General features: G+C 40.2%; 1 protein-coding gene across 1 annotated transcript; it reads right to left on the reverse strand.

Moving 5' to 3' along the window:
• MINDY2 (MINDY lysine 48 deubiquitinase 2) lies at positions 1-27,694 on the reverse strand. Its single transcript, XM_053464878.1, has 9 exons — positions 26,947-27,694; positions 23,130-23,187; positions 16,721-16,785; positions 14,342-14,500; positions 11,875-11,977; positions 7,311-7,453; positions 4,143-4,316; positions 1,054-1,233; positions 1-305 (listed from the first exon to the last, which is right to left on the reverse strand). The coding sequence occupies exons 1-9, from the start codon at positions 27,619-27,621 to the stop codon at positions 183-185; spliced, it is 1,680 nt and encodes a 559-aa protein (XP_053320853.1). The 5' UTR covers positions 27,622-27,694; the 3' UTR covers positions 1-182.
• Positions 27,695-27,827: the final 133 nt, after the last annotated feature.

Genomic DNA, 27,827 nt, shown 5'->3' on the forward strand with positions numbered 1-27,827 from the left:
TAGTGGGTAAAACTGCACATGGTCTGTAGTAAATTCCCCTTTTCAAACTGAAAGAACAGGGGTTTCTTCAGGCACAGATGGCATATTAACAGGTGTCTCCTTCCCTTTCTCTGTGCAATACCATGCCTTCTTAGTGTTTCCTCTGAATATGGTCTTATTGGCCATGAAAGGTCATCTTTTCCTTACAAAAGGACACAGGTATTCTTCTCTTTCTCTTTCTCCCGTGGCTCTTTCCTCTTCCGCTCACTGGCTCCTGGTGGACGGCCACCTGATGGACTCGCGGCTGCCTGAGGCTGCTGCCCTGGCTTAAATAAAATGGCAAAGATGGTTAGAAAGAAAAACGAACCCCACACATATTTTATATTTTTCAAATGTCAACCAGTAACAATTCTTGTTACCTGATTATATGAGAAGCTTTGTAAGTTTATACACATACACATATGAGGGGAAAATAATTGAGATTTCAATAGCACAATCTGCACTGCAAAAACTCCTTGGCTTTGCGGACTACACCCTAGTTTCTTGATCAGGCTTCTGTGCCAATGGAAGAGGCACCTATATGGACATCCGTTGTGCCACTCAGTGACTGAAAGGGTTCATGCACTGAACAAGTGAGATTTAGAGGATGCAATGATAAATAAGTAATCAACCAACAGTTTGCCATCTGGAAAGGAGCATAACTTTTCCTTTAACTACACTAAGAATGTACATCTTTTTCCGTCCTGGTCTGTATGCTACGTCATTCATCTAGCAATCACAGGGGCTATAGCTGCAATCAGCCAGAATTACTGTATGAGGTCTAGCTGTTTTTTTCAACCCTTGCATTCCACTCCTGATGAATTCACACTGGGAGGAAATATGTTTTAGCGCCTCATTAGCACAAAGGAACCACACACAGAACCTTGCAAAAGAGAGCTGCCCACCCAAAAGGATGTCAGAGATTTTTTTTTTTTACCACACATGGGTGCAAAGCAATCCAGAAACATTGTTACAAATGTCTTCTGGAAATGTACATTTATTCTACAGTGGAAATAATAAATCACGATGCTATACCTGGGCTGGTGCAGCAGCTGCTGCCTGCTCCTGCTCCTGATAATACTGAGAGGCTCTTTTGTCTTCCTCCTCCTGGAGTTTTTTGGCTAGTTCTAAGTCACTGATACCTTCTGGAATCTGCTCCCAGTCAATGTCTTGATTCTGCTGTTCTTGTTGAAGAGACAGAGCTATGAGATAATCCTGGAAAAGAGACAAGCTATCACACAAATGGCAAACAAAGCCCTACCTGCAAAGTCCCACCATCTGTTCATGTGTGTCATGTCCAAATCATTTGCTGCAGAGATCCATAGACCTCCCCTCTTGTAGTGTATGATAGAAACCGAATGTTAAAATCAGGAGTGAAAAAAAATACTTTCAAGCAAGCTGGCGTGAAGTATTTGGGATCCAAAGACTGTCCGGTATGTTTATTATTATTTAATAAATGTATTTTCCTTCTATGCTAGCAGTTACAAACAGAAATGGATATTGCACAACATCCAGCAGGAGAAGAATGTTTCACACTGAGACCAAGATTACATATACATTTACCTTCCAATATACATGATATTGTTACTGCTGCCTTATTGGCTTTTCTAATCTCTTCCATTGAAAAAGATGGGAAAAAACCTAGACAAACATTCACTTGTGTTGAAACCATAATATGCCTACACTGTTGGATACCAGTTGGAGAAGACACTGAGTGCTTCAACAAGAGCATATTTCCTCAGCCCTCTTTCCATCTGGAGAGGCACCTTTATCATCAACAGCTCCAAGCACATCAAACATATACACGAAAGATTAAATAACTACTTATTACTGCACTCCAAAATTCCAATGCTACTGATCCTTGGATGTACCTATTCAGCTCTCCGCCACACATGATGCTACCGCCAGTCTTATTTAATACATCGATTTTTTCCAGGACAAGGCACTCCCTCACAGCTACACTGTTATGCATAACAGCAAATGTATCTCGGAAAGGCTTGCTGCTCAATGACAGTGCATTCGTTTTTTTGATATGGGTCTGAGAACAACACTTTATTAATGAAATCTCACTCATGCGTCTTATGATTTCACTAAGGCACACAGGTTCTAAAACCACAGGAATTATAGAGATACATTTTTTAGGTACCACAAACAATTTTAGAGATTCTATTTTTCAACTAAATATTCCATCTGAACAAAGGCGTAATGCATTGTTGCGGTGTGAGGGATTCGCCAACACTGTGTGCTGCATGGACGTGATGTACAGAATTGGGAAATAAAATGTAATTTCATAGAAGCTGGAAGTTCAATGCACACTTCTAAACCTTAAAATAAGTAATTATAGGGAGCTGTCAGCATTTGTCGTAGGCCTGATAAATAATGTATTAAGGTTTCATAAGCTTTGCCGTAAGACATGGCGGTAATATGACAAAAGTATTCAATCACCAAACACATCAGTGGGATCTCATGCTGAAGGCAAAAATCAAATGGAATGTTCTACTTGAGTGTTGGAGTAAAAAAACATAATAAAGAGCCCTGTTGTGATTCTGCTAAACGCTATTTGATTAAATAAAAAGCCCTATCTGCAGATAAAACTCCTGCTGAGGGCCTCATATGAGTGCTTTTTCCCCAGTTCAGTGCCGGTTTAACTCTCTCACTATCCAAGTGGCTCATTATTTTACTGGAAGAGTCAGCCCAAGGGATACATAATATTCAATTATAAATGTTGGTTTTAACAACAATGGTCAATCAAACCCTTAACTATTTAAACTAATTCACAATATTCTCATCCTCTGTTTTGGTTTTGTACCAAGCAGATTGTAGTGTCATTAAGTAGACTAAACATAAAGTTTTGGAAGATTGGAAGATGTGTTCATGTAAGCATAACGCTATGAGCACATAAACAAAATATCCATGTTAAATAAAGGATACCTGTGGGGTGCCTGGAAGAAACAGGACACTAGAATCTTCCAATTTTTGTAAAAAATAAATATGCCAGCTACTTCAGGGAGACAATTAGTCCAATAATGACACGACCAATGATTAATACATACCTACAAGGTTATGTTTTTTTAACATTGATTGCTTTTGCCCAGAGCACTGAATTGTGAGACAGCAACCCAAGAAAATCATTTTGATCCACACACACACAGCTTAATAGTGCCATTTTGTAGGCAGCTACATAGTTTTCATTCACAGGGTTCGTGTACGCCAGTGAGGACTAGAGTAATAACCCCAGCGACTATAGTCAAGAAGAAAAGTTTGTTTAACGCGTTTAAACGATGCTCAGTTGGTACACACTCCTGGTTGCCCAAAGCATTTCACAATTCTTGTGCGAGCCAGGACTAGAGCTTATTATTACTGAAGGAATTTTAAGTAAAGTACTCTATTCTACTCGTAAATGCTTTTTCATTTAAAGGGACACTCAGCTATCACATGAATGCAGAACAATAGGCAGCTATTGAATATGTCTCCATTATACTGTACATACAGTTATCACATCTCACCGATATTTGACTGACATTTAATCCCGATTAAGAAACTGTCCCGCAGCAGATCTTTGACTGAAGTTATATTGAATGTCGCCTTTGCTCCAAAAACTTCATGAACCTTCGCTTGAACATTAAAGCATTAAATATCGCTACCATGCATAGAAACTTCGATTTGTGTTATTTCTTCCTTGAATTGTCTCTGAATTTCAACTGCCGCTGCAACAACTAATGTTCTAAGCATTATTTATTTTAACACATAACTTTTTGGTTTTGTATTAACCAACATATTTGACGGAGATATTAGTTACTTTGAAATGATTCTTCCTACCCATTCTCTGGTAAACATGTTCACTCCCAGATATTATGGTACATTATGATTATGCTAGAGAACAGGGTGCTCCCGACCTCCTTACAGGGGAAGTAAGGGGGGGGGGTGTTAAATACTTTGCGAAACTAGCAGTATGACCGAGTAGATGCCTGGTGGTAAGCTCCAACCAGGTGTACAATGTTCCTTTCTGGCTCCATGAGACACACCAGGCTTTGTTTTGCCTCCAGCTTATCTATGGTTCGCCCTCCTCTGCTCATTTCAATGGAGACTGATGCAGTTGATAGTAGTGCACGTACATGCTTTACCTGGTCAATTTGGTCTTGCTGTCCCTGGTACACAGTTTCTGGATCAGATGGAGGTCTCAGATGGAATTCAGAATCACAGAAGTTTCCATCTCCGTCCACATTATGTAAGCTTTCCCAGACAATATTTTCTTCTGTGAGAAATCCCTGATCTGTCACCAGCAAGTACAGCAGACCCTGTGCAAGAAATTGCATCGTTACGTGGAAGAACAACTAAACGCTTCGGTTACAAACTTGCATTTTAACAAGTAATGCAACTAAACAAGTTAAACCAGAAATATATATATATATAAAATTTAAATTATCCCCATCGCACAGTGTAACTCAGTAACATTATTTTCACGCAGAACTTCCGGATCAGAAAATGGTTTGAAAATGTATGACAACATCTCAGACTGCTAGACAGGCCTCTACAAAACATGAGTTTCATGGAAAGGATACGCTAACATATTGATACACAGGGCCGGCCCAAGACATAGTGCCGCCTGGGGCAACGTTTGAAATGCCGCCCCCCCTCATTATCTACCCTACCCCCCCCTCTGTACTTCACTTACCTTCCAGCAGTCCTGTGGCGAGTCTCCCTGCTCTGCCACGGTGCACGCTGCTTCACTGCTGAGCGCCGGAAATGACGTCATATTCCGGCGCTCAGCATTACAAGTCGGCACCGAGACAGAGCTAGAGAGAGTGGGGCGCCGAGCGGGTACAGACAACTTGATAAGCGGAAACCACCAGGCGCCCCACTCTCTCCTCCGCTTAAAAAAAAAAAAAAGAGGCGCTTCGGGCGGCAAAGTGCCGCCTCTTCAAAATTGCCCCTCTCTGCTCCATGGCAGTGCCGGCCCTGTTGACACGCCTACTAATTGTAGTAATGGATCAAAAGGTGAAAGAAAAACTAAAGCTGCACAGTTTGAAACGTGGTCTTGTCGTTATAACAACCAATGGAGTGTTTCTGGTGATTAAAATATTCCTTTGCTCTGGTATAAAAGAACTATTTACTATAAGAATTGCTCTTTCTGAACATCTCCCTCCGTGCTTACGGGTAATCCTATAGCAAAAATAATAACGCATCGGCGCTCAAAACGCTGCCTGACGCTATACTATGAAATGCAGGACTTTGCAATGTCACCTTTTTATTCACAACGGTTATTGGATCCATGACGTAGAATACCAAAAAATCCTGAATGTAAAAAATAAAAACAATCTTTTCTGGATGCAAGTAATACAATAAAATGTAAAATTGTCAGTAAACAAAACACTTAAAAATCAAATTTGTATGTTTTCCTTTTTGTTCATTTTTTTCTGCATTTACATTTGAAGCGGAATATTTTGTTGTTTATGGGATAATTTGATGAAAATGTCCTGGGGGGTGTTTTGGCAGAAGGCCCTCCCAGCATTTGACGATGAAGCGATAATTCAGGCCCATGCAATTATAGCTTAGAAAAATAACACATAATTCTCATTTTTTGGTCTATTCGGCAGAAACCTGTTTGATTATGCTGGATGTTTTCAGCATTATTTTATGCTATTTTAAAACAAAAACAGCAGAGAAGTCAAGTAGCAACTAAAAGCCACTATTTTTATAAATGGTGACAGCGTAAACAATAAAAAAAAACCATGATCATACAGCCCAATGACACGAACTTGCCACAAACACCACAATTTTCCCTTACATATAGCAGTTAATACAACCATCTAACCATGTGGTCAGTGTAACAAAACATGGTATAACGAGATAAAAACAAGGAAATGCTTTACTGCGTAAAGATAGACTTCTTTCTCTATTATACAGCGCTTCTGGATCTTGATTGGCCTCTATATTTTGTTACTGGCACCTAACACACATATAATATAATATAATATAAATATATATATATATATATGTTGTGTGTGTGTGAATTATTTACACAGCGAGTGCATTCTTTGCAATGTTTAGCAGTACTGGAAATAGGGTACATTTCCTAAAATACCATGCTAACTCTCAATTGCAGGACACTTGGGATCATTGAGAAAGCAAAAGTTTTATGTATCTATACAATGTATGCTTTTTAACCCACTCTTTGATGTACTCTAGAGCCATAACATACCGTATTTACTCGAATATAAGGCAAGGATTTTTCAGAAAAATACCCCTTGTTTTATAATCCAACCTCAAATAGAGGTCTGACCAAGCTCCAGATCGCCCCCAGAGCTGCAGGGACCGGATCCTCCTCTCCAGCAGTAGGTGAATGTCTGTGTGATTCATGGAGACAGCCTCCCGCTTCTGCCCGGCACTTCTACTAGGCCTTTTCCCCCTCCTAAATTAATATTGGGGGGCATCTTATAATCAAGCAAATACGGTATTCTAGAACCACCACTTTCGCAAAGCTTATTCCGACAGAGCTAAAAGATTAAAATCCTGGTGTGATACAGCCCTAAGGATTTGGGCTGTGAACCTGAAAACGAAGTCATAGTTTTCAACTAACGGACAACAAGCATGGATGAGCAGCGGCTTCTCAGAAGTCAGAAAACATCAATGGCAGATATTATTATTAGATGCTCTTTCTAGAGATCATTTTGTTTTTTCTTTGCATGTCTACAGTAGTGGGAATCCCGAAGTAGCATATGATTTATTTTAACCAGAAACGATTACATGTTTACAACGGTGTGTGAGCTATCACAGTATTTCCATTTTTCTGGCATCCCACAGGGATTGCTGTGACTGTAAATACCACACACACTGTGATAACTCATATCAGACGCTGTATGGCAAAAATAACTCAAGTCAATACCTTGGAGTAAAGATACTGGAGGTCTACATTGGCTCCAGACTCAAGATGTTCATTTTCCAATATACAAAATACATTTTCCAATTGCATCCAACATGTAATTAGCTAACATTGGCATAAGGAATGAGATACCACTTCACTTACAGTGTATTAGGTACCTGGAATGATTAAATAGACAAGCTACATCAGTATTCAGCATCACACAGACAAGGTGCAGAACAGCCATGAAAATGAACAGGAGTGGCCATCTTGGAAACATCACTGTTTTTCTTAATTATAAATCATCTTGGTGTCCATATACATGTTGTTGTGGGAAGGGTTTGTCTGTATTCTTCATTGCGGATGTGTCATTAGTGGGAAACCTCAACTGCAGGTAGCGAAAATGTCCCAGTCCAATGATATATCATACCTTATATTTGGTCATGGTGCTAAAATGATTGTTCCTGAAGAACACGCATAGCTCTCCTTCTTGCAGGCTGGTGGTCAGCTCGCTCAAGCCATGGTAAGTCAGCTGCGTAGCTGTGCCACTTAGAAACTGTTCAGCTACAAAACCTGAAAGAGAATGCATAGTTCAGAAGTCGGCTCAAAACATGTCCGTATTTATATTTATATAGTGCTAACAAATATACTTTGCACAGTGTAATAAAGGAGAGGTACAATAAGTGTACACCTTATGTTCCGGCTATATTAGGGAAGGAGATTCTACCCCAGGGAGGTCATAATATAAGTTGCAAGGGACCTACTAATAATTATTTGGCTCTAGAATATCATTTAAATGCCAAATTGGAATGTTCAGATGTTTCTCTTTCATATACAGATGAATTGTACCATCATGAAGCTCAGTGTGCCAGAAAAACCAATTAGCCCCTTTACTATTTTTAAATACCTCCTTGATGTGATGACCCTGGATCTATAGACTGTTTTTGAATCAACCCCCTACCTTTCATGCAAGCAGAACATGTAGATTCTACCTGGTGACAATTCCTGAATCATTTTATGACATGAAAAGATCTAAACACAGAGGTGTCCTGGACTCTTTTACAGACAGGACCTGATCCACCACATGGAAGAAATATGTTCTGGTTTAACAAACACTGCCCTGCTCTAAAGGAAAATACATTTACAATGTTAGCAGAGATATTACAATGTCACAACAAAGCAAGTCACACTTTCTCTCCTTCTGCATTAATTCCAAGACTCCAAAGAAAACAAAAAATGTTCTGTACAATACTGTGCAGCAAGTGAAGAAACAATCCTGTAGAGAGAGCGCTAGCCCCTGCTGTGTGTTGTTGACAAACATGCCCTGACCGTGCTCCGCTCCGATCACACACATTGTGTGTTTTATTGGACAGGTGTTGCACTGCAGAGCTGGGATTAAATTACTTGGCAGAATTGGCGATTCCTGTTTCGTGTAAAATGCCTATGCTTAAGGGTTAGCAAGGCATCTTGCATTAAGGAGAAAATGTAACTTTCTTGGGCTACAGTCTGCCTTTAGTGTTATCTGGAAACCTGGCCAGACCCCATAATAAAATCAGTGGGGTAGGGAGTAGAGACATCTAGTATTAGAATTTTGGACAGAAGCAATTATGCACAAAAAACACATTTTAAAGTAAAACAATGCTACATTTGGAAATACGCAAAATGCTATCTATTTAGAACAAAAGCTACGAGCAGTAAAAGTGCCTATTATTTTTAATTATTCATGTCTAAAACCGTTTAACAACTATCCTTTATATGCTTTTAAAAGCAGTAAGTGCACTATAAAATTGGTCTATTAAATATAAGATAGTAAACTAAAAGTTTTATGGTTAGCTTTCTACAGGCTTTTCTCCTCTCATTCCCTACAAGCAGGAGGCTGGCTGCAGACGGGTTCTTGTAAGCCCATGGCTCCTGAGAATACCACTCAGGCAATCTTAGGGTAGGCTTACAAATATTAACGTTGGTTCCAGGATAGAACGGTTAATAATATGGGTACCGAGAATATTAACAGAAGCTACGCCAATAGAAAAGGTGCACACTCTTCAATAAAAGGCTCTGCATCTGCCACATTAAATACCCTTGTATGCATTTTCTTAGTAAGCTTCTAAACATAAGTATAAATATCTACGTAAATTCAATGTCATAATATATGGCACCTATAGTCAATTCAGACAATTTTATTAGTTAAAGCTGTGCTTAAACTTAAATAGAATATCATCTCACAATGGATTACAGGCCAACTCTTTTCTTCAATATTTAGGCAAGACAACACTTCTATTATCAGAATTTTGAATCAGTTTTGTTTGTATATGTATAGAGTTTGTTACTCTAATAAGTGACTGACGATACTATTTATTTGTTTTAATTCCCACGAGTGGCTTGTGTATGTATATATACCGTATTTGCTCGATTATAAGACGAGGTTTTTTTCAGAGCAAATGCTCTGAAAAATACCCCTCGTCTTATAATCGGGTCGTCTTATAATCAGACCTCAAATAGGTCTGACTATGAGACGACTAAGATCCAGATCCCCCGCAGCTGCAGGGGACCTGGATCCCTCCCCGCCCCACTTACCGCTACTTCTGAGTCCCCGGTGTGTAGCTGGGGCAGCATGTAGATGTTTACGCGATTCGCGTAGACAACTTCCGCTGCAGCAGGAAGGAGGTGTGGCTAGCAGCGGGGGTTGTCTGCGTCCATCGCGCAGACCTTCCCCGGCTGTCAGGGACCAGAGTGCAGGGAACGCTGCCCCGGCTACATGACAGGGAAATCAGAAGCACCGGTAAGTTTGGGGGGGGGTGTTAAATGGGGGGCATAAGGCATTTCTGGAGGCAGAGTGCGCTGTGAAATGCCTTTTAACCCCCTTAATGCCACTCTGCCTCCAGAAATGCCTTTTTAATCCTCTATACGCCACTCTGCCTCCTGAATGCCTTAAACCTCCCTATATGCCACTCTTCCCCATAATATGCCTTTTAACCCTCTAAATGCCAGAGTGGCATATAGGGGTATAAGGCATTTCTGGAGGCAGAGTGGCACATAGGGGGTCAAAAGGCATATGATGGGGCACAGTGGCATATAGGGTTAAAAGGCATATCATGGGGCACAGTGGCATTTAGAGGGTTAAAAGGCATATCATGGGGCACAGTGGCATATAGGGGGTATAAGGCATTTCTGGGGCAGATGTGCATAACTGGGGGGCAGGTTGGAAAATAGAAGGAAGTAAAACCAAAATATTTTTCTCAATCACAGCTTTTATTTTAAAAAAAATAGTTTAGATGAATTAACATTTACTGGTAAAACTTTTTTCCTATAGGGTCGTCTTATATTCAGGCTTTTTATTTTTTTCCTAAATTAATATTCAGATTTGGGGGGTCGTCTTATAATCGAGCAAATACGGTGTATATATATATATATATGACACCAGAAGACTTTAGCATCCCTTATTTCTGTGTATTTAGTCACTAGTAAGATTGCATTTGAATGGATGACTCATATGCTTGTTAAGTGTGCTTATTGGCAATAACTGTTTTATATAGCACCGTCATATTCAGCAGCGCTGTACAATGGATAAACAGGATGTAACAGGCAGTATATAACATAACAATTGACCTTACAGAAACGGTGTGGAGGGGCCTGCAGCCTGCTCAAACCATCTCACAATCTAGAGAGGACAACCTATAGACTATCGTTTGTTTAAGCAAGCGCTGGTTATTGCCGTATGATATTTAAGCGCTCGTGTCTTTCCAGCGGAGATACTGTCACACGAACAACAGAAGTATCCTTCTCCCCTCAGAGGCCATGTTTAAATACCACAGCTGTTTAAGCATGTACAATTCTATTAATATCAAAGACTGATGGATAAACCAAATGTGAAAGAAGAGTTATATGCAGTAAATTGGAGGGAAACCGTCTGCCTTTCGATTTTGGGAAGGGTTATATTGAAGGAACTGCCATTTTTTTTGGGGGGGGGTAGGACAGTCAATAATTGATATCTACTAAGTGGCAGCCTGTCTGAAAACAGAAGTTGTTTACAGAGGTGGCCGACTCTGCCTATTAGGATAATATTTTATTATTAATAATAATAATAATGGCACTTTGGCAGGTTCAACAAGCTCTGCATCTGGATCACTGTGTGATCTGCAGGGAGGGTGATCAAAGGGAGCAGAGGGAGAAAAAAACCCAAAACATTACAAATGTTTAATAAATAAGTGTGCTTGTCTATCAATTATCCCTCCCCCTCGTATTTTCTAGTTGGATCAATTGAGGGGTTAAGTATATTTATAGGCATATTTCATAGGTGAGAGGGTGCATGAAACGCAGCATTATTTATACCCCATTGGATATCTGCTGTGGATTTACGTATTTTACTTCATCTACAATAAATGGATTTTGTTTTTATACCACATCATTTCGGTGAGCTGGCATTTGTTATATCTTTTGGGACATTTCTGTGAATCACCACACAGATATTTTCAATGTAGAACCTCCATAATACGCGACACAAACGCAGTTATTGATATCTTGTTGCCATAGATACTGAAAACGCACCTTGTGTTTTATTTGAATACGATTCATACTTCAGAGTACAATTAATAATTTGTCTAAGTGGACCAGCTCCTTTAATCAGTCTAATTTTGTAATCAGTGACTGCAATGTCAAGCAAGATATAAATTACAGGCACAATTGTAAATAATGATATGGCTTAATGCTTTACTTTGTTGGAAGTTAAACGAGATGCATGGGCTTCTATGGTTAACATTAATAGCACTACAGGGTGTTTTAGATCACGACAAAATTAAAATTAAAAAAAGCCTCAATGTTCTCAATGTTAATCATTTTTAAGATCAACATTAAAGGGATCTGGCCCATAACTATGCCACAATTATGTCTTTCAAAAAAAACCAAAAAAACACAGGTTTAAGTATGTTTAAAAAAATAAATAAAAAACCGCCTCAACCCACTCCAAAAAGGCAAAGTAATCAAAGTCACTCACCCACCTTCACTAACAAGCTCACTGCTGTCTGACTGCTTGCACGAGATGATCTTCTCTACCAGTTGGTTATAGCTACAGTTACCAACGGCTTTGACCACCTCAGTAATCTAAAAGAGAGAAAGCAAAACAAGCCCCCAATATGCAATGAGAAAAACGCTAAGTACGCACAAAGAGTCTGCATCAGATTTACAAATATAAACATTGAGTTGAAATGAAATGAAAGACCACATAACATCACACTGCGGGGTCATCGAGTGCTGAGGCGCATGGTACGTAAAAGTCACAAATGCTCTGCTGATTCCATAGCGGAAGAGTTTGAAACTTCCACTGGCATTAATATCCATACAAAAACTGTGCGGTGGGAGCTTCATGGAATCGGCTTCCATGACCAAGCAGCTGAATGCAAGTCTAACATCAACAAATACAATATCAGGTGTCGGATCGGGTGGTGTAAAGCACGCCACCACCGGGACAGTGGAAATGTGTTCTGTGTAATGACAAAATCTGCTTCCCTGGCAATCTGATGGGTGACTCTGGGTTTGGTGGATGCCAGGAGAACGTTACCTGCCTGACTGCATTGCGCCAGCTGTAAAGTTTGGTGGAGGAGGGATAATGGAATGAGGCTTTTTTTTCAGGGTTTGGGGCCCTTACTTCTGGTGAAGGGAAAACATAATGCTCCAGTATACCAAGACATTTTGGACAATGATAGGTTTCCAACTTTGTGGGAACAGTTTGGGGAAGACCCTTTTTTATTACAGCATGATTATGCCCCAGTGCGCAAAAAGCAAGGTCAATAAAGACATGGTTGGATGAGTTTTGTGTAGAAGAACTTGACCGGCCCGCACAGAGCCCTGATCCACCCCATCGAATACCTTTGGGATGAACTGGAAAGGAGATTGCGAGCCAGGCCTTCTCGTCCAACATTAGTGCCTGACCTCAAAAATGCTCTACTGGATGAACGGGCAAAAATCCCCACAGAAACACTCCAAAATCTTGTGGAAAGCTGGAAGCTATTACAGCTGCAAAAGCCGGGACCAACTACATATTAATGTCTACGTATTTAGAATTGTTGGCGTAATGGTGAGGTGTCACAATACTTTTGTCCATATAGCGTATATATAGGATTCTTATTATGTTAAAAGAGCAATTGGGACACCCCCCAAAAAAAACCAGATGTGACCTAGAAATAAACTACACGAGTAGATGTACAGCACTTTGATATGATTTAAAATAGAATATTTCTTCAAATACAGCTTGTGCGTTAAAAAGGCAAGCAAAGGAAATGCCATGTGTATCACAATAACACACTGCGACTCAATTGTAAAACTGTCCAGTTTACAGTTCACTGTTAGAGTGATGTGTCAGGGAAACCATAACCTGCTACGGAAACCTTCCTTGTTTGCATGCGAGAAAGAATCTAGACCGTCTGACACCTGCTTGTTCAATGTACTTAGGTCACGGGGGGGGGATGCTGAAGGGACTTTTCTCCATTAGTTATTAATGTATCCCTGTAAATGTTGAGATGTTGCATACCACTATTTCAGATGCTTGGATCTTTTATGTGGCCCCTTCATAGGATTCCCAAAGATGTATTATATGTTAGTGTGTGTGCGTGTGTGCAGCTGGGGTGGAGTGTGCGCTAGCAGGTACTAGATAAGCCTGGATAGCAACCATAAATATTTTTGATCTTTGCGTTAAATATGTGTTTGGAGCAAGAATATTACTAGACCCTGACACTTTCCTGGCTCCCTGAAGATTTTGGAGGCTACAGAAATCATTATAATTTATTGCATTAATTCATTCATTCCCGTTTTGTTGCAACCCAAATAAAATTAAATTCTTTGCCTTCAACAGCTTTCTGGTGCATTTTTTTATACTCAATTAAAGGCTCACATCTTAGAATCGTGATGCCACTGCAAGGATTAGTAATTATAGGCGATTAATCATACTTTACTCTCTTATTTTAAAACGTACTTGTCAGTCAACTATACTCACTGAAATTGCCCTACAATTAGGCATTACTGATTAAAAGGCTTAAAAGCCACAATAAATGTAAAGGCCAAATGAAATCTAATGGGAGTTAGTCCCTGCTTGAGTTAATAAAGGTATTTTTAAACATGTATGTATGTATGTATGTATGTATGTATGTATGTATGTATGTATATATATATATATATATATATATATATATATATATATATATATATATATATATATATGTCTTAAACCTTCCATTAGGACAACAGATATTAGAGTCAACGGTTATAAGCCCAATACTTAAATACAGAAGAGTCAGTGATGGATAACATGAACAGTAAAGGATGCAAAGCGTAGGTTACAACTCAAATGCACAGAATTATGTCTTTAATTTGGCATTTAGAAATAGAAACACAGAATTGGATGGCAAATTAAAAAAAAAACATCGGTCCATTTTGTATGCCCATTTTAAGCATTGTCATTTTGAAATCTACCTGAGGATCCACCAACCATCCGTGATATAATGGTATGTCGAGAAGGTCAAAGACAATGCATTCTGGAGTGTACTCAAAGACACTCACTCCGGTGAACTTCACATTAACGTCAAGCCCTGTCTGCAGCTTGTGCAAGATAGCCATGGCATCACTCATATTCTGTAATAAATGGAAAAAGCAACATTACCTTCCATCTATCTACATATGATCTACATAACAATCATTACCGAGCAAACTAGCAAAGAATAAGTGAAAAGAAATATTAACTTGCATCACCATCAAGTTATTAAGACTTTGAAAGCTTAAAGACAAAATGTAGTAGCAAAACCCACAGTAAATCTGTACACAAATACATTCAAGTTCCATACAACATATTCCCAATCATCATCATAGGCATGTGTACACCAAACACACACACACACACACACACAAACAGGTTCTAGGACTCTCTTCCCATTTGTGCAGATGTCTTTCATTAATATACAATATGAAAGGATGCAGTTTATATAATCCAACTGAAGACATCTTTGCAAACATGCGTTACTTACAATACTTTTATTGGAAGAATTATTATTCTTTTATTTATATAGCTCCAACAGTTTACGCAGCGCTTAAAAGAATACATAAATTCAAGGGATACGACAAGACAAGAATTGACAGACTAAGACAAACCGATACGTTAGGTGGAGAGAGCCCTGCTCGCAAGCTTACAATCAAGAGGGACATGGGGTGACAAACATAAGGCACAGAGAAAGGGTGAGAGGTAGTGCGGTGGTTGTCTCAATGACAAGGAAGTTCTAGCAGCTAAGATGGTGCAGCTTCTTTGAAGAAGTGGGTTTTTAGATGTTTTTTGGATGTCGGGAATGAGGGTGAATGCTGAAGGTTCCTTGGGAGTAGATTCCAGAGATATGGGGCAGCTCGAGTGAAATCTTGTAGACGGGAAAAAAGGAAGAGGTGATAAGTGAGGAGGAGAGCCTGAGCCCATGGGAAGAACGTAGGGATCGAGTAGGAGAGTATTTGCTAATGAGTTCAGAAATGTATGGAGGAACAGTATTACGGACGGCCTTATATGTCAGTACCAGGATTTTAAATTTAATTCTAAAGGTAATTTGGAGCCAGTGGAGGGTTTCAGAGAGGGGGGAAGCAGAAGAGGAGCGACGTGCAAGGAAGATAAGCCTAGCAGCGGCATTTAGGATAAACTGTAGAGGAGAGAGTTGAGACAGTGGAGTGCCAACCAGGAGTGTTGCAGTAGTCAAGACGGGAAATGATAAGCGAAAGTGAATGTTTTTGTGGATTCTTGGGTGAGGAATGGGCGGATACGAGAGACGTTTTTTAGGTGCAAGCGGCAGGATCTGGCAGACAAGCAATTGGTGATACGGGACATGAGAGATGGAGAGAGATCAGGAGAAGACAGGTAGATTTGGGTATCATCTGCATATAGATGATACTGGAGGCCAAATGAGTTGATGAAGTATAAAGAGAGAACAGCAGAGGGCCAAGGACTGAACCTTGGGGGACACCAACCGAAAGTGGAAGGGGCGATGATGTCTTGCCAGAGAAGTTGACAGAGAAGGAACGATTAGACTGATATGAGGAGATCCAGGAGAGAGCTGTATCTCTAATGCCTATAGAAGCAAGTGAGTCTAGAAGAAGGTGGTGATCAACAGTCTCAAAAGGAAGTTGAAGTTTATTAAAACCTCACAAAAAATCCTTTACAGAAATTCTTTTTATAACAACCCACGTCCACAGAGCTCCGTCCTTACTAACTGGCAGCACATGAGGATGCAAAGCAAATTGTAGACAAATGAAAGCAGCAGGAACGTGATCTTACTATACTACAGATTTGCTATATTGAATTGTAATGATTATGTTTATGAATTCTCCAAGATATGCAATTAGAAACATGATTTAATAATGTCTTTAAACTGTGTTTGTAGCCAATTTTACAGTAATCTCACTAAGTTATAAATTAAATTAAATGGCAAGACTATATAAACACGATTGAAAGAAACTGCCTTATAGACACAGATGCTTGTTTAGCAGGGATGTTAGCGCAAGTTAGGACACAAAGTCTCCTGAGCAAATGCCGACATAACACATCACCCGAAATTTCATATCGTATGTGGAAATCCACATAAGTAGAACACATATGCATACTAAATATACAGATATTAAATTAAAAATAGCATCATTCTGTTTCAAATCAATTTTAAGACATACTAGAATTGATAAAAAAAGGGAGGTGCCATTTAACTGCAATCACACAAAGTAATTCAGAGGTAAAATTCATCAAAATGAATCACAAAAGTTTTATCATAGCTGGGAACTGAGAAGTCTTTTATCATAGCTGGGAAGTGAGAAGGGTCATTTAGCTTTTACCTGCTCATAGTTCAGGCGCTGAACTTCAGAAATCTCTTTTGGTTTTGCCTCAAGAATGTAGTCTCCTGTGAAAGAATGGACAATGCTTACAATCACTCATAAAAAAAGGTTATTGGTGAGATATCTGAAATATACGCTAAGTATACAAAGTACAAATATTATCAAGGGGATCCCAAAGTTATGAGACTTTTTTAAATGTAAGCCAAACGCAAACATTCATATTTTACATTAATATACATACACGACAGACACAATCTCTAATTCCAACCTTAACTGCAGTATGACCTCAACATGACATCTCTTTCAAAGCAGACTGTGCTTGTAATGAGGAGAATATCTGCCCTTTATGGCAAATTTCTCTGCAAAAATCTGGCCCTGAGTGATGCATAGTTCAAACAGTGAAATGGCTTTTCCATCTCATTGATTTATACATGCTTCATACAGGGCCATCCAAGCTAGCCTTGAGCAGAAGCTCACTGGGATTACCACCTCAGAATCTAAAGGGACGTCCATAAATCAAAACTCTTGTAAACGCTCCTGTCATTTTGGTCTTTACTCAATAAAACCAAGTAAGAAGCAGAATGTATTATAATTACCGTAGTTTATATGTAGAGCACTGTGTTATACCACTTAGAAGCCACTTTCATTTCTATTGACGGGCTGAAACAGGACTTAACCCCTTAATGACAAGACTCAAAATGCATTGTTTTCAATGGTATTAAGTACTGCCCATTGTCCTTAAGGGGTTAAATTTAAAAAGTTTGGTAAAAATCATAGGATCAACATTTGCCCTTCACAAAGAAATAGAAGAGATGTATATATACGTAATAGACATAACAGGGAGACTAAACATCTATACAAGATATTTTCGAAATGTTTGAACGGAATAGGTTCCGTGTTACTCAATGTATTCCTCAATTCAGATGTTTTTTTCGATGCTAACAACAATAGCTGTGGTTAGAGAGCACTCACAGATTATCACAATGCTTTATGGCCATAAAAGCACAAGCTATTCATTTTCTTTGGAACAAAGCCGCACTTTTCAAAAAAGTACAAACTGTGCTCAGGTAGGACGAAGGTGATCTGACAATATGTGTATTTGTTGCTCTTTGATCCTCCAACGGGAAATAAATGAAATGGAAAATGTGAAAAAATTGTCAGCATGTTGTGCGAACTCTATTAACTGTGTTGCTTCATTTCCAAAAACATTAACTGCCCAAATAAACATTAACATTTCTGATATTTTATTCTTTAACACGTTAATCCCACACAAGCACAAACAGAAAATGTATAATGTAGAGTTGAATCAGTGCAAATTCTCAAAAGGCTCCACGCTTGCCAATGTTGGCCTTTCATAAAGAATAAGTCCAGAATTAAAAGTTAGGTAGTTGAAACAACTACTTTCCTGAAAACTATCCCTTTAGTGAGTAAGCCCTATAGTTTTACATGATTAAAGAATTATTAAGACAAGACTGGGCTTTCAACAGCTTAAGCCCTTCCTTACCAAGTGCCATAATTACTGTGTTTTTTGGCATATGTGGGTTTAATCAAGATTCTCATTTTCCTTGTTTGATGTACCCACACAAAATTACACATCCTTTGCTTCCCTTTTTAGGGCTTGCATTTGAAACAATGATGATTGTGAGTGCTAGGATGTAAAAACATCTATACTAAAATAAAAAAAGGATTTTTTTTGCAATTTCCTTAGAATCTCTTATACACAGTGGCTGCCACTGATGAACAATACCTCAGTTTATGTTTGGCAACATCTCCCGATTACAGACATACAGCCCACATGCATATTTTTTTATGTTCTAGGGGGCCACATCTATCCCTTATATAGTACCCTATAGGCTAGTATTTTTAATACTTCTGGCTTAAGAGGTGAACGGGCGAAGGGATTTATAATTTTTACATGTAGTGCTACGGCAAGTAAGGGCTTTTATGTAGTATTTTGCATTTTTAGTGCAATATGGTCGTAAATTTTGTCAGTGATGTCACAATGTTAAATTCAGCTGCATACAGTGTCTTCAAAGCGCTGTGTAATTTAAAGCCATAATCTAGCCATTATATGTCCTTTAATGTTTAGTCTCTTTAATTTTCTTGTTGTTTTGCTTTACAAATGCTGGGGAGATTCTCCAGAAAACCCCCAAAATGCATTTGCCCCTCTCCTCCCTGCACCGAATACACTCACATCTATCACTGGCTCAGAGAGTTCAGACGCCGGTTCAATAGGCACCCATCACTGATTGATCATTGTATGTGGCGTTTGGCAACAACACGCAAAATCTCTATAAATATAAAAAGGTACGTCACCTTGGGAATTGCCACATTCGGCAGGGCTTAAATTGAACGGCCAATCATAGCGCAGTTGCTGGACTATGAATGGACTGTTGTTTTAAGTACTGTACAGAAAGAACTGCAGCATGTCCTGCTCAGCCATACTTAGGAACTTCCCATGGTAGATTTCCTCAGCGCTCTCCCTGTTTAGTGGGTAGGGTAAAGCAGGGAGTATGTGGGGTTAGATGCCACTGCCAGAAGACCCAGGCTTCATCCGGTTTAAAACCGGAGGGTTCCCAGGTATGTGCTCAGTACTGGTGGTTTCATATTGGGATATCGCTCAATGTGGGGAAAACGTGGTGATAAAGTACCGGTAACAATCTGTCAGTATATAAGTACAAGCTGATAGTATGGCCGACACGATAGTAGTGGTTGGATTGTACGTGTTTGAGGCCAGTGGATGTTAGGCGTAAGGAATTCGTAAAAGCCCAAGGTAAAAGAGTCTAAGATGTTGAGCTGTGCATTAAATACAGTACATAGGAATGCGTCAGGAAAGGTTGGTATAGAGCAGGAATAAGTCATAATCATTAAGGTAACATTTAGATTTTGCCCTAAAAGGAATATTAGCTCAACCAAAAAAAAGTTATTACTACAACTTACAAAAGTAATTGCTTGCACGCGTGATACATACTTCACGTGGATGACTTAGCAAACCCGTTGCTGCATTGTATTAGTTTGTTTCTGCTCTCACAGCAGAAGGTTGCCAGCTACCGTGTTTCCCCGAAAGTAAGACAGTGTCTTACTTTCTTTTTATCCCTAAAAGCCCCACTATGTCTTACTTTCGGGGTATGTCTTATATTGGGAAAAAATTGAGAGTGATGGGAGTTATGATGTACTTTTAGAGCATAATTAGATCATGAAAAAGACATTGGAAATGGTACAGCATAACACCCATCACTCTCACACACTTACCAATCAACACACCTACCAATCCACACGTATACCAATCCACACACATATACACCAATCCACACGTATACACAAATCCACACACATATACACTAATCCACACACATATACCAATCCACACACATATACACCAATCCACACGTATACACAAATCCACACACATATACACTAATCCACACACATATACCAATCCACACACATATACACCAATCCACACACATATACACCAATCCACACACACATACACCAATCCACACACACATATACACCAATCCACTCTCACTTAATGCTTTCCTACCTTTCCTTTCTTCTTTCAGCTTCTTTTCCTCCTCTTCGCTCCTCTTCTTCAGTTCTTGTCTCCTTCCGGGTCAGAGGGCACGGACAGCGGTGGGCGCGGCTTCAGTGTTGTGCGCCGGGATCTGACAAGAAACCCCGGCGCACAACAGCTGTTGCCGCGCAGATCACAAGGGAGCGGTATCGGAGGTCATTAACAGACCTCCGGCTCCCTTGAGTGATTTTAAGCCGGGTTGAACCCGGCTTAAAATCACTCAAGGGAGCCGGAGGTCTGTTAAAGACCTCCGATACCGCTCCCTTGCGAGCCTGCTCCTCCAGCGGCGGACATTACTGTCCGTCTCTGGAGGGGTGCCGGGTGCCGCAGGTTGGCACCCCCTGGAGTGTGGCGCCCTGTGCGGTCGCACACCCCAAAGGTCGGCCCTGCTCTAAGGGGCCGGCCTTAGGGGTCTGCGGCCGCACAGGGTTTAAATAAAAACATCGGGGGTTTTTTTCAACTTTATTTAACATCCTCCATGTTAAATAAAGTTAAAAAAACTTTATTTAACATGGAGGATGTTAAATAAAGTTAAAAAAAAACCCCGATGTTTTAATTTAAATCCTGTGCGGCCGCAGACACGTAAGGCCGGTCTTGGTGGGGACTTCCCGGCCCCTTAGAGTGGCGGACCCGGCAAATCCCCCGTGTTTCCCCGAAAGTAAGACATATGTCTTACTTTCGGGGTACGGCTTATATTAGCCGACCCCTCTGAAACCCCCGATACGTCTTACAATCGGGGGTGTCTTACTATCGGGGAAACACGGTATCTTTGTAGAGTTCAAAAACCAGCCACGCCAGAGAAATAGCAAAATGCCACAAAAAGCAAATGAGAGGTTTCTCTTCATGGTAGTAATCAGTATGCTATAAATAGAATATAAATTGCTGCTCTCTGCAAGCTACAATTCAACAACGTCTGCACCACTGAGCAAAGCAAAGATGCACCTCGGTATATTTGTTGAGATCTATTGTTACAGTTCATTAAAGCTAACAGCAGCCTCGAGTCCAAGGACCTATACAACGAAACAGTTGCCAAAAGAAAGAATATGCTGCAGACTGAGCCGAGTTATATAGTTATATTTAGACTAGACACATATTCAACGTAACATACAGACCGCAAAATGCTGTTAAAACAATAAACGCTTACTATGCATTAAGTTTCCTAAATAATACAGACCCGGCTAATGTAGCAAGGGTCAGCCCAACCCAACAAGGGAGGCATAAGTGGAACTAGTCCACTAGCCCACCTTCAAAGATGCAGGTACCGGCAAGCATCTTTCCAGGTGCAGGTAAAGAACCCAAGCATGAAAAGAGAGAAAGTGGTTTATCGTGTCAAGTTTCAGCTCCTAACGCTTGCGATTAATAGTTTTTATAGCTTCCTTAACATCAGAGGGCTAATTATGTTATACATACTTATTGAAACACACTGAGCTCTTTAACAAGAAAAGGTATCTACAGCTTGAAAATGTAGCTGTAATGGCCTCATCCCAAGTGGACTCCTTATAAGTGGATCGATAACAGTGACACTGGACTACCCAGACATCATTCTCTGGTCTTCATGCTTCCATCCAACTACTCACCTGCAATCATCTCCCTCTCTATCAGATATCATTACCTCATTGCATCTGATGCACCCCTGAACCCCTCATCTCCTGCTGTAACCTCTTGTTTTCACCTGGTATGTCCCTATCCTGCCTGTCTCCATACCCTGCTGATTTCAAAGGGTTAACTTTGGTACCCTCTTATCTAGCTTAATTGCAATTGATAAGGTGATTTATGAAACATCTGTATCGTATATGCAATCACCGTATCTGGCCACTTGTGAGGTATCCCTATAAATTCCAAGGCCTCACCTGGAAACATAGCTGCAGTTGCATCTTTATAAATGGACAGATAAGAGTTACACTGGAGGAAAACCGCAGAGAACTGCAACACCATCTCAATATGCAAATAACATGTAACCCACCAAATCTCATCCCGATCACCCTACTCCTTACATGTTTTACTCTTCTTTTCTTTCCCCTACTCCTTAAATAGATCTTATCTCCCTTTCCACTTGACAACCCCCCCCCAGTCAACATCCCTCCCATTACCCTACCTTAGCTCACATGCCATTCTCTTCTTTCTTCATACCCTCCCCATCACTAACCACTCAGGTGAAGGCATCCTACCCCCACAAATCACAATCCCATTTGTTATCCGGTCTTCTCTCTAAAAACCCACCTATTCCGAGTGTACATCCTTTCCACCTTACATTCTCAGCCATCATCCTAATCAAGCAATATGAAGATCAATAACCTCTACAGATCCAGACCCCATCAGCTCCTCACATCCAAGCAGCCCTCTGCTACTGTTTCACTACCCCATCAACCACTGACTAGATTTTAAGCTTGCAAGAGCAGAGCCCTCTTCTCCTTATTACATTGAATCTCCCGGTGCTGTATGAATAAATGTAATGTAAAAGCTGCTATGGAAGACAGTGCCAACAATTCCCCGACAGCTAAGAGGATGGTTGAGCTTCGTAGGGAGATGTGATACAAAGTCACCTATTACAGGGGCACGCCAGTCATCATATGCACTTTAATGTATATGACTGCACCTTTTTAATGAATATTTTTTGCCTTACAAATGTACGAGGGATTAATCAGAATTGAACACATTTCTTGCTTACCAGTGCATATGGGTAGTATACTCAATGCAAGCCAGTGTAAGAATTCAAGGGGGTCTAAGAAGCCCCCAATGCATGCAATCAAGCGCTCCTTTTGATTTCCAACCAGTGATTGGCTACTCCTATTCCTACAAGCTATTCCTTTTCCTATTCCTTTTTTTGCTTACCTAGATACTCCATGAGCTGCTCCACAGTAATTATTTCCATCATAGGGGGTAATTTCACCTGAAAAACAGAATTTGCATGTGAAATGTCAGTTTCGCACATTAATTTATATAAATGCTTATCGGGAGTCAATTTTGCCTACGCAAGTGGATTTTACGGGACACAAATTGATTACTCCCTTCATTTCTTCCCTTCCCAGCTGCATTTTCTCAAGCAGGCACCATACTTGAAGAGTGGTTGCAGTGCATGGGCAGTAGCAAACCAGCTCATGTAACCACTTGCTTAATGAAGGGAGGTTTTAGAGGACGGGGGTAGTCTCTCTCGATATATATATATACACACACACACACATATATACATGTTAGATGGGGAGGTACTAAAACCTAACAGATGTTGCCTTTTATTCACTAAAGTGATAGTTGACATGCGAGTTTGTAGGAGGGCTGTGGTTTCAGCTCCCTTACATCAGTATTTAAGGCAGGTTTCTTGGTATATACATCCCATTATAGAATGCGGAATACTGACACAGTAATTATAGATCGCCTAAAAAGATCAAAAGAGGAATTCACATCGCATATACAATCGTGTAATAATTAAGCACCTTTAATATGCCATGTATTCACTTTGATATCAAAGTGCATTTGGGACGTGTGAAACAACCATTTGATACAAGGTGTTTCCCCCACTATGTAGCCCGAAGCAAAAAAGTTTACATTTCCATAAATAGTCTTATTTTCTTGGTCTTAGCTGGTTTTGCTGTAATTAAAAATTTCTAATACTCCACTCAGCAAAAAAATAAACTATATTAAGATATCGGCTGTTACAAATGACATGGTTTTAAAAATGCCAAAATGTATCTACTAGCGACATGCTAATATCCACAATATACTGGGTATCAGTTGAGACATTGAGACTAGCACAATGAACAATTCCAATGTGAATATGCTTTGTTAGAATGAATTATATATATATATATATATATATATATATATATATATATATATATATATATATATATATATAGATGGCAGCATTGCAGCGTGTTTTCTTGTTATACATTATTAAATTATTGGGTAAATCTTTTCCTTTTAAACAAAAAGTCTTCACAATGAAGTTCCATTAACTGGTCCAACCTCTTATACATCTTTGGTGTAAGTAATTTTAAACGGTCCTGAGAATTATTCTAAAATGATCCATACATTCCAAGCAGGCCCCATTGCTGCTTCTAAGCCGATTAGCTAGATACGGTGTTTACGATATTCTATAGCGGGTCTACCGCTGCAAACATCTGAGATCATTGTGTTTTCACAAAAAGGGTCCGCCGCAAATAATGGTTTTATTAAACTAAGTGAATATTTTTCCAATTTTCTGACATTAGCACCCATTTTGGCATTTCACGTACATGTCCACTTAACGAAAGCCTATTGTCAGTTAGCAATTAATATTAGGTAGCCATTCCATGCGCTAGTATGCATTGGCACGCAATTCCTTATAATCGGCAGCTTGCTTGTATTTAGTAACTTTTAAAGTTTTGTTTCATGGTTGGAGTAAGACGGATCCTGGAGCTATTTGTATCAATTTACAGAGATACTTAAAACTATGCTATAATACAAATAAACTAATGATGCTAAATTACAGTTTTGTGAAATGTGTACTGTCTCCTGCTAACAACATTATGATGTTTATAAGGTCTGGACAGGTTGCAAGAGCCACGGCAACTAAAGTTTAATGCACCTACTTTAATGAATGTATTAGATTAAAGTCCCTGGACACACCGCGTTCCCAGCAGGATGGTATCAATATCTGCCCGGCTCCAAACAGCTACACAAAACGTCATCGACATCAGAAAAAGAGACCGAACAAAAGCTCACTAAATAGAAGTTACCTTTTATCACTAATCTCTAATCGGATACAATGTCTCACAACTTGGATTATTTGCTAAACTGACTTCTGAAACAAGGAAATTAGAGCTTTATTCTGAGTACGTTTGCAACAAAAATGTAAAAAAGAAACGCATCAGAAATAGTTTTGCAGATAATTAAGCCGCTGTTATTTTTTATCTATTTTTAAACAGGAATATTTGCGTTTGTCATTGTAAAATAATCCAAACCTTTTATTATTATATTCTTTTATCTTTACATATATATATAGTTAAATGGGTACCACTAATGAATAAAACACATACTGCTGGTGTATGCCAACTAGATTGTTGATTTGGTTTAAAAGTTCGACTCAATGAAGTGAGATCTGCGGCCGAATTTAGGGGTTAACCGATATTTACCATGAAAAAAAATCTTTCACTCAGGCTCACAAAACATACACCACATAGACCACCGCTGCAAAGCATAACGTGCATAGGTTTAGTTTCTTGATTTGTACAGATTGTAACTGAAACACAATGACCGTTATTAACGTGTAATAGAAATTGTTTGGCAGGTCAGGCGCATTTGCCAGCCAAGTTCAGCAGCTTTGGAGTAAACAACAGTTGTGTGAGGAATGTTTTACTCCATTTAGAAGTATGGCCGCCATCAGCACCCCTTAGGAGAACAGGAGCAAGCCTAGTGTTAGCATGCATGCGCGTTAGTATAGGGGACCTTGAACTTGCTTTAACACCCACTCACACGACCACCGTACATATTCTTTCTGCTGCTCCTTCTCCTCTTCCCATCCCAGGCATCACTAACCTTATGCTCACCTGTGACACTCCATACACTGACAACCGGACTGGCTTGTGTGTCATACATACATACATGTACACATGTAACACCATACCTTAACATACACACACTATCATATACCCACAAACACTACCACCCTACAACACACACACAGGCATGCTAACCCCATACACCAATACATACAAACATGTTAATGCCATACAATAAATAAATGTAATAAAGAATATTCAATTATTAAAATATCTGAAAAGCATACAACTATTGAACAATCACAGAGCTGGATGGCAATGGTAAGTGAAATTTTTAGCTGTTTATAAGAAATACACTGCTTTCCTGGTGTCAATGAAAATGACTTTGGCCGCTAAACACACCGACATCATTTAAAACGAAGTATATCATCACTGGTGTAAAGTACACAACATCCACCATTAAGGTTTCTTCCAGTAACTTTATGCCAGGCACCCGCCAGTTTACAGATCACCAACCAGGTCTTAATTCACTGTTTTTTTAAGCATATTTTCACATTCAAGTAACAAGGAGCTACACAACTCACTAGGTACCCAGGTTTACTGGTCTGACCGTCTCTACCATGTGAAGGACCATGACTGTGATCTTAGAGGATTAATGACATCATCATTTCCTGTAGTGATCTGTCATGTCCGCAGGTGATGTTATTCAGTCAATTACAGTTCAATACATCACACAGACACATTCACAATGATCCTGAAGCTCACAATGTTCCCCGAAACCCATACTTATGGCAGACTTAGGGCACACAACTTCAGTTGCTATTATAACACTATTTGTAAATGCAGGCTAAACAACTTGTGTGGGGCAATCACCATGGAAACCAATGGAATGTTTCACGATTACCAATTCGTAGACCAGTTACCCTACTGAAGATGTTTCTCCTGAAACTGACATCATCAATTTGGAAACAGCTAATGTGGTGGTTTTAACCCTTACTTGCAAACGATGTCCTAGTGATGGAAATATTGTGAATAACAGAACGTTATGCATGTACAGGCAAACACCTGCTGCATCAGGGCTGCTGACCAACACCTATCACACGCAGCCAGGATAAGTGCCAGACTGACTGTGTATACTAGACTGAGACTGCTGAATGCTGAGGTTTAAATACCTTCCATGATAACAGCAGGACATTCATGATGGCCAGCAAAGGGCACGGTCCGTTCTCATTCTGAGTGACTATGGGGGTGCTCTGCTCCTTCCAGCGGATCCATTTTATGTGATAGACGGACTGGCCGGGGTACCTTTCCCTGGCGGCTTGATTGTCTTTACCCTCTTCTTCATCATCATCATCATCGACTGCCCCGGGTACCTTCTCATCCGCCCCTTCGCTATTTAAGTCCGAGCTGGGGCAGGAGGGGAGGTTGGAGAAAGACTCCAGTGAGTCCAGGCTCTGGGACCCTCCAGGCAGGCTTTGGCCATTGCTGCTCTGTTCCTCGGGGGTGAGTGAGCACGGGACCGGTAAGGCCTCGCCACCTATCTTCTCCAGCCCAGGCTCGGTGTCTGTGTTCGCATTCAGAGGGCTCTCGCTGCTCGGAGGTTTCGCGGCCGCCTCGGTTTGCACGTCCCCCATGGACTGTTCAGCTTTCCCGGCCTCCTGCATCTCCCTGGAACGTCCAGCTGGAAGCTCTCCATCCGCTGTCACCGGTAACCGGGGTTGGGCGCTGCCTTCCTCGGAGTTTACAGGGTACTTCTCCGCAGATTTACCGGGATCAGATCTCACAGAGCTGTCAGTCACATCGGCACCGCCCCCAGCAGCTTCGGTCACCTGGCTGGGACTCTCCATGACCGGGAGTCACGTTGTGTTTACCGGGACCGCACTAGCTCCTCAGCTGTTACTCCAGTCGCCATGCCAGCCCCGCCCCTCTTGACGTCATGCGCCAGCTGTGCGTCTATTCGGGTGTAAGCAGAGCAAGGCGTAACCATGATAGTTGGACGGCTTCTGCTGTATTTCTGAACTATTGTCAATAAAGTTACCAAAAAAAACCCAAT

Source organism: Spea bombifrons, chromosome 4, assembly GCF_027358695.1.
Source record: "Spea bombifrons isolate aSpeBom1 chromosome 4, aSpeBom1.2.pri, whole genome shotgun sequence".
Lineage (NCBI taxonomy): Eukaryota > Metazoa > Chordata > Amphibia > Anura > Pelobatidae > Spea > Spea bombifrons.